Source organism: Oncorhynchus masou, chromosome 18, assembly GCF_036934945.1.
Source record: "Oncorhynchus masou masou isolate Uvic2021 chromosome 18, UVic_Omas_1.1, whole genome shotgun sequence".
NCBI lineage: Eukaryota > Metazoa > Chordata > Actinopteri > Salmoniformes > Salmonidae > Oncorhynchus > Oncorhynchus masou.
In genome coordinates, this window is record NC_088229.1 from 59244995 (window position 1) to 59253713 (window position 8719).

General features: G+C 43.9%; 1 protein-coding gene across 1 annotated transcript; it reads left to right on the forward strand.

Annotated features, from left to right (window-relative positions):
• Positions 1 to 12: 12 nt before the first annotated feature.
• twnk (twinkle mtDNA helicase) lies at positions 13 to 6064 on the forward strand. The gene is made up of 5 exons (XM_064923968.1): positions 13 to 57; positions 2082 to 3472; positions 3681 to 3921; positions 4014 to 4263; positions 4589 to 6064. The coding sequence occupies exons 2-5, from the start codon at positions 2107 to 2109 to the stop codon at positions 4970 to 4972; spliced, it is 2241 nt and encodes a 746-aa protein (XP_064780040.1). The 5' UTR covers positions 13 to 57; positions 2082 to 2106; the 3' UTR covers positions 4973 to 6064.
• Positions 6065 to 8719: the final 2655 nt, after the last annotated feature.

Consider the following 8719-nt stretch of genomic DNA (forward strand, 5'->3'; position numbering starts at 1 on the left):
TTTATAACGCAACAAAAGCCCACAAAAGCATGCATGGAAGAAGAAATGTAAGAAAAGGTTGGTGTGCATCATTATAATTTTAGTTTAGTTTGAAATAATGTATGCGGGGATGCATATCAATATAAAAGGTTAAAGCTACCGCAACCTCGCTTTTGTCCACTTCTGTCTTCCTTTTTTTGGCCTCTTAAATCACGTGTCAAACGCATTCCATGCAGAGCCGAGTGTTTGCGGTATGTCGCTCCTCCCTTCGTCAATCAAGTAACGTTACATGATTGATGAATTAAGGTTACTGATTAGTTAAGAACTCCCCTCACCTGGTTGTCTAGGTCTTGAGTTTGACACCCCTGTAAAAATGTTGCTAGCTGGCTTAGTTCACAAATTACCCACGTCAGTTAGCTAATTACCACAGCCACTAAGTCATAAACCACACCAATTTATACAATTTATCTTCTTAACATGTGATTTTAACTTAACCACACAGCAAACCTTATGGCTAACCTTACATTAAGACCAGAAAGCTACCCCCCCCCATGAATGTTTACAATATAGTGGAAACCAGCATCTAGTGCAGGGGTTGGTGACCCTGGTTCTGGAGTGCCACGTGTTATTGATTTAACCGACCTGGAAGACCAGTTGGGATACATTTAGGCAGTAATTTAACTTATTAATCGTCTCAGTTGGTCAGAAGTGTGGTGCCCAGTTGGAACAAAATCATGCAGTACCTGCGGCCCTCCAGGAACAGTTGCCTACCCCTGTGGTTAATGTACAGCAGGGTTCCCCAATTGGCGGTCCGAAATAGATGTGATTTGGCCCCAAGTTTTCTGAACAAAGTAAATAACACAAAAGACAGAAATCCCCAGGAAATCAGTTCAAAGCCATTTTTATTTAGGAAATCTGTTCTCAAGTATTTCCAGCATACATAAAGAGACATAGCTATGGAATTGTAAACAAATGTTATCAAGAAATTATTTTATTTTTGTCAAATACTAGCTAACTATATTTGTTTGGGCTTCTTGTGGTCAATTTGCATTGTACAAATGAATTATATTTTCTGGCCATCGTTTCCATTAGGAAAATGTGGCGCCGAACTGGGTGACCCGGAAAATGTAGATTTACCGGCCATTTGAGATACACTACATATACAAAAGTACATATTAATGAATTGAGCAACACCCACTGCAGACAGGTGTATAAAACTGAGCACACAGCCATGTGATCTCCATAGACAAACATTGCCAGTAGAATGGCCTTACTGAACAGCTCAGTGACTTTCATCGTGGCACCGTCATAGGATGCCACCTTTCCAACGCGTCAGTTTGTCAAATTTCTGTCCTGCTAGAGCTGCCCGGTCAACTGTAAGTGCTGTTATTGTGAAGTGGAAACGTCTAGGAGCAACAACGTCTCAGCAGTGAAGTGGTAGGCAACACAAGCTCACAGAACGGGACTGCTAAGTGCTGAAGTGGACAGCCTAACATGCTTTTCAAACATTTGGAGACAGGCAGAAGGGTGTGTTCATAACAGTTCAACTTTGCTAGCTAGCAAATAGATCCAAGTTGGCTAAACTTGAAATATAAAGATTAGCTGGTTAATCACTAACATGAGGCCTTGAGGTTGTTGAGACCAGTGTTAATTTTCTATAGCCAGATGCCTGCTACAAGAAGTTAGTGCATTATGCATAGTTCTAGTTAAATTTGTAACAAAAAAAGGGAATTTTCATAGATACTTGAAAGCCAAATAAAAAGCAGGTTAAACTATTTTGATGAAATAAATTCAATTTTAGTGGGTCTTATGGTTGTGGAAGGCTTGTGTGTGTGTGTGTGATAGTTGTGTTGGATAAATAAGATACATGATGAATTACGAAAATACACACAGACCAATTTAATTGGCAAAGGCCGGCAATTAACGGCTAACGTAAACCCTGGTTCCGGCCCTGACTATACAGCCAATAGAAAAAGGTGCTGCGGCTGAATGTAGTTGGTATCCCTACTGTACAGTATGTAGCTAGTAGCTTGCGAGCTAACTGATTAGCGTAGCTATGTTTTTCCTTGCTAGTTGTGTAATCCTTCTTTTGTATGTTTCAGGTCCATTGTCTTGAACAGGTAACAGATGTGGATGAGCTGGTTCCTGAAAGGGACCACCTGTCTCTTGCAGGTGGCAGCCCGCAGCACCCCAAGGTTGCCTCCCCAAAGATGCCTCTCTTCCTCCCTTGTCAGAGTCCTAACCAAGCCACACACCCCAAGATTTGCTATTCCTTCATACTATCCTCAGGGACAACTATGGGGGATGTCATTGCCAATCAGTTGTACCAGGAGCTACAAAAAAGATACCAAGTCTATCCTAGACTTTCCTGTCGACCCTATTACAGTGACCGATATCAAACAATATCTACGCTCTAAAGACATCCCATTCCATGATGGCTACAGCTGCTTGCACGCCCCCAGCATGTTCCTGGACGCGGCTGTGGGTGTCCCTGCGGATACAGGGAGGGAGAGTTTTACAATGTTCATTGACAAAACCACAGGTCAATTTCTGTGCAAGGAGACGCTGGTGGAGGGGAGCTGGGAGGACCTGCAGGACTGCCTGGAGGTGATGCAGAAGGAGGGCCAGGCCTCCCTCAGCCCTCACGTGTTGCTGGGCTACCCCGAGAGCCTGGAGGAGCGGGAGGAGAAGGAACAGGAGCTCAGGGAGGTGCAGAGGATCTGGTCCAGTGCCATGCCCTTCTCAGACCTCCCTGACGAGGAGGCACAGCTAGTCAAAACCATGTTCCAGATCAGCAAGATCTCCAACGCCACACTCAAAAGGTTTGCGGTGAGGTTATTCAAGCCCACCAAGAGCCTGGTGTTCCCCTGGTTTGGTGGAAGGGACTCCAGCCTGCGGGGCGTCAAGCTGCTATCCGCCCAGAGCATGGAGGGCGGGACGGTGGCTTATACCGAGGCCACGGTGCCCAAGGCTGGCTCCTATCACAACTTGTTTGGACTGCCTCTGGTGGGACGCATGGATTCTGAGGTGGTGCTGACAGGCCAGGAGGTGGATACCCTGGCAGTGAGCCAGGCCACAGGCCTGCCCAGTGTGGCTCTGCCCCGGGGTGTTAACACCCTACCCCCAGCTCTCCTGCCCTACCTGGAGCAGTTCAAGCGGGTCACCCTGTGGCTGGGAGGGGACATGCGCTCCTGGGAGGCCTCCAAGATCTTCTCCAGGAAGCTGGGTCTTAAGCGCTGCTCCCTAGTGCGCCCGGGGGAGTTCCAGCCCTGTCCTCTGGAGGCCCTGTTCCAGGGCAGGAACCTGGCCCGCATCGTCAAAGCCTCCATCCCCGCCGCCCACAAGTCCATTGTGTCGTTCAGGCAGCTCAGGGAGGACGTCTACGGGGAGCTTGCCAACACGGAACAGGTGGCTGGGGTGAAATGGTCCAGGTTTCCAGAGCTCAACAGGATCATGAAGGGTCATCGCAAAGGGGAACTGACAGTCTTCACAGGTATAGCGTATAGTAGGATGACATATTGTCATTTGATCATGTTGTTCTACACAGACGTATATAGCTAGTTATGGTAGAATATGCTTCAAATTGGGGTTGATTTTTAACCTGACACTAGACTGAAATGATCAATCTGCTACCAGACTATGTTGATCGTGGCTCTAACTTTAATGTACCTCTCCTCCCTTTTTCTTCTTCTCCCCTCCAGGACCCACGGGCAGCGGCAAGACCACCTTCATCAGTGAGTTTGCCCTGGACCTGTGCATGCAGGGCGTCAACACGCTGTGGGGCAGCTTTGAGATCAACAACGTGCGCCTGGCCAAGATCATGCTGACCCAGTTCGCCATGCAGAGGCTGGAGGAGAACCTGGACCAGTACGACTCGTGGGCCGACAGGTTCGAGGACCTGCCCCTCTATTTCATGACCTTTCATGGGCAGCAGAACATCAAGTGAGTCCTCTGAAAGTGTTGAGTGATATGTCAATCTGTAGATGACTGTACAGCTTGAGTTGTATATAACTTCCTCCTCTCTCCCCTTGCAGAGCTGTGCTGGACACCATGCAACACGCTGTCTACCTTTATGACATCAGTCACGTGATCATTGACAACCTGCAGTTCATGATGGGCCAGGAGAACCTCTCTGTAGACAAGTTTGCCGTCCAGGACCACATTATCGGAGCTTTCAGGAAGTTTGCCACCAACAGCAGCTGTCACGTCACTCTGATCATTCATCCCAGAAAAGAGGAGGACGACAGAGAACTACAGACAGCGTCCATCTTTGGAACAGCCAAGGTGAGTACAGGGTTAAATCTAATCTGAATCATGTCAATATAAATGTAGACAGATAAATATAACGCAGCTTTCCTTGTTTGCCTCTTTAAAGCATTGAGTGCTTTCATTACACCTGTTATTCTGTTGGGCGCATCGCTATGTTTGATCGATAGGTGGTGCTTGTGACAACATTACCAAAAACAGTTCCATGTACTGTATATGTATTAGTTTCACAGGCCCGCATTCTTTTTCAATCAAAGAGATTCACCGCAACACACATTGTCACCAATGTATGTTTAACCTATATGTGTTGGTACAAGTAACCTTTGAAACTCCTGTCTACCAGGCCAGCCAGGAGGCAGACAACGTGCTCATCCTGCAGGAGAAGAAGCTGGTAACATGCCCCGGCCGGAGGTCCCTCCAGGTGGCCAAGAACCGCTTCGACGGAGACGTGGGCATTTTCCCTCTGGAGTTCAACAAGGCCTCGCTCACTTTCTCCGCCCCAGTCAAGGGCAAGCACAAGCTGAGAAAGGTCAAAGGTGACAAGGGGGAGGGGTCAGATAATGAGGAGTCTTTAGGAGAAACTCTCAAGAAGGAGGAGACAACGGTTAAAAAGGATAAACTAGTGAAGTTGGAGAGGCCACCCAAAGCTACCAAAACTCCCAGAGCTGTTAAGAGTCCTGCAGCAGGGAAGGGCACACCAGAGGGCGAGGGGAAGAAACAGCCATAAAGAGAAGACTTCACTCATTGATCTAAGCAAAGAACATTGTCTCAGTGTATAATGATTTGAAATGACAGAAAGGTATTGGGACTTAATTTATGGTACAGTATCATAAAAGGAAGGAAAATGTATTGCTTAATATTGATGATTTGTCACCTGATTGGAAAATGTGCTTACTTATGTCACAGAAAGATGGAATGAAAGATGTTATCTAAAGGAGAAAAGAGCTATGTAAAATAACATTAGTATGATATGTTGATCTGTTGGATGTTGGCAACGAATGACCATTGAAGAGTACAGTATTGGCACTTGAAGTAACTACCCAGTGTTTCCAGATTTCTATGAAATTATTATTAATACTTACAATATGAGGGAAATAGTTTTCCTTACAAAAATTGTAATTAAGTAGGTTGAAAAGCAGCTTTTTTTGTGTTGGAATGGTGTAGGCATATAATGGTCATAAGATATTCATTCAAGTAGACCACTGATTGGCCAGCTCATCCTCTTCTAAACCACTGATTGGCCAGCTCATCCACCTCAGGGAGATGACATCATATTCTATGAGGAAATAGCAAGCATTTTGAAACTGGATGTTTGAGATATAAGTTTGAGATGGTTTTATTTTGTTTTTTCTTCAATTTATGCATTGGCCACAAATGCAAATATAGGACAAGTCAACAACATTATTTGCATATGAGTTAACAGAATATTAACTTTTTAAAAAAGTGATATTTTCACTAGGCAGCTCCTTTTAAAATAATAGTTGAAAGATAGTTGACTTACCAAGTTCTGACAGTATTTATATTTCTACTACTACTGTACTGTTATGTCTGCTTTTCCCCACTCAAAGGTGGTGAAATTCCCTTAAGCTAAATTCCGTTAATCCAAACCCTTGACTGTCCATGTTATTACATGTATTGCTATATAGTAACAGTATACTGTCATAACAGGAGCTAGGACTTCTGAGGTGCAGTATTCCACAAGGATAAGCACCATCACTGTATGTGGATTGTTGCAGAATGTGAACGTTACCCTCTACTGAACACAGATATAGTGCTGCTGCTTGTTTGCCTCATTAAAACGTCAAGCGCTCATGTGCAATTCTGATCCCTAGAGGGTGACTGTGATTCATCCAAATAGTGTCCGCAGTAAGTTGCCATGCATACTCATGAGTGATTTATTTACAGTAGGCCTATGTAGCTAACCTACAGCTTAGTACGTTTATGTAATACCAGCGTCCAGATGAAAATAACCAGGTTTGTGCCCCCTACTGAAACATTATCCGACACCCCTGATGTACTGTGTCCCAATGTCAAAACAGCATTACATTTTGAAACCGACCTCGACGCAGACCATGCGTTTCTACATTAGATACTCACTAAAGGACACTCAATTATTCCTTAACTTGAATTCCATGTCAGGGATTCTCATGATATTCAGATTGATGTACAGTACAGGGATATCGGGGTTCATAGTATTGTTCCTCTTCTCTCAGGATTGAAATGATAAGACTGTGGAGTCTGTCAGATCCACTAGTGGTCTTCCCTACACAGAGCAGTCCTAGGAAGCTCCTGGCTGGCAAGACACACTGTTTAAACACATGGCCTGTAGTCCACCTGAGCTCTCTGGGCAGCTGCTGGAACTAAAATATTGTTCTTAGCACAGTGAATCATATCCCCCCCCAAAAATGGTATTGTGTTCTTGTAGTCTAGCCACAGAGTCGCATGCTGTACTTGGCTTGAGAGGTAGGGAAAACCAACAGGATATCATCCACTCATTGCTAAACACAAGCGATGGACATGGGAGCAATGTTAGTGTGACACACAGCTTTGCTGAGACAGCAGCAGGGGAGACAGTTTCTGGGCAGATTTGGTGCTAGGTTTTTCATTCCATGATTTCCCCCCTCGGTTCTGAGGTTTTTCTTAATGTGCCGTTTTCATGTGAATGCTTTACTGCTGTCGAAGTAGGCTACAGTAACAGAACATTCCATAATGATTCCAGGCTGTGTGGTTCTGGGTGTCTGGATGACAGTGTGGGTGTGGGACATTGGTGTTAAAAGAGTGGTTGAAAGAGGCCCTTTGTGCTCTCTGGGCGTTCCTGGATGGGGACGGCGGCTCCATCACTTGCCAGCATCGGCTCCAAGGGGTAGGAAACGTACACAAACACAACTGAATGCATATGTCACATACACATGTTTCTACGCACACATGGTAAAAAACAGTCATTACCGTAGTCAGCATTTGTGATAATCATACATCCATGAAACCCTGAATGGTTCACATATGTTTTCTTCTTCTTCGTGTAACAGTTATATATTGCATTCAACAACCACGTTTATCAATTTCTGCAAGATCACATGGACTAGAAACCTGCTGTTGAATGGACTGAGTACATAGGAAACAATAAGCAGTGAATAAGAGGACCGTTTTGAAAGAGGAACTATGATCAGCTATTGATATCCCCAGTTCCTAAAAGTCCTAAAACTTTGTTGTTTTGATTTATGATTTGTTAAATCTGATCTGAGCTCTGTGCTCATTCAACTTACTGACATCTGGAGAAGGAGAGGAGGATGGAACACATCAGAGCAGCAACTTAATCATGGAGGAGGCAAAGCACGAGATCTTTGTGACCACAGGAATTTCACTTATCAAACTCAAGTGTCTTGACTGTTTCAGAATATAAGGGAAATTGGCAATAGCTCATCATCTCCTCACGCAAATCTAAAGGTTTCTCTTCAGAGAGCTTATACGTTATGTACATGTACTGTACACTTCATCTAACGCAAGCATAGAGCCATGCAGATATAGCAGGAATCTCAACAATCTCGTTTACCCCATGAAGCCTCTATACTGCTCTTTTCTAATACAAGGTTGGTGGGGATGGATATGCAGAGTTCTTCGGTCCATTAACTCATTTTGAGATCAAGGCAACTATGTGGACAAAGCTGGAGGTACAGTGCCTTACAGCCCAAATTTAAAATGGAGGAAATTTTGATTTTGTATCACTGGCCGACACACAATACCCCATAATGTCAAAGTGGAATTATGTCTTTAGAAATTCTTACAAATGAATAAAAAATGAAAAGCTGAAAAGTATTGAATCAATAAGTATTCAACCTCTTTGTTATGGCAAGCTTTAATAAGTTCAGGATTTGCTTACAAAGTCACATAAGTTGTATGGACTCACACTGTGTGAAATAATAGTGTTTAACATGATTTTTGAATGACTACCTCATCGCTGTACCTCGCACATACATCTGTGAGGTCCCTTAGTCGAGCAGTGAATTTCAAACACAGATTCAACCACAAAGACCAGGGAGATTTTCCAATGCCTCGCGGGAAAGTGAACTTATTGGTAGATAGGTTTAAAAAAAATGTCACTTCAAAGATACAGGTGTCCTTCCTAACTCAGTTACCGGAGAGGAAGGAAACCGCTCAGGGATTTCACCATGATGCCAATGGTTACTTTAAAACAGTTACAGAGTTTATGGCTCTGATAGGAGAAAACTGAAGATGGATCAACAACATTGTAGGTACTCCATAATATTAACCTAAATGACAGAGTGAAAAGAAGGAAGCCTGTACAGAATAAAAATATTCCAAAACATGCATTATGTTTGCAGTAAGGCACTAAAGTAAAAGTGGAAAAAATGTAGCAAGGAAATTAACTTTGTCCTGAATACAAAGTGTTATGTTTGGGGCAAATACAACACAACACATCAATGAGTACCATTCTTCATATTTTCAAGCATGGTGG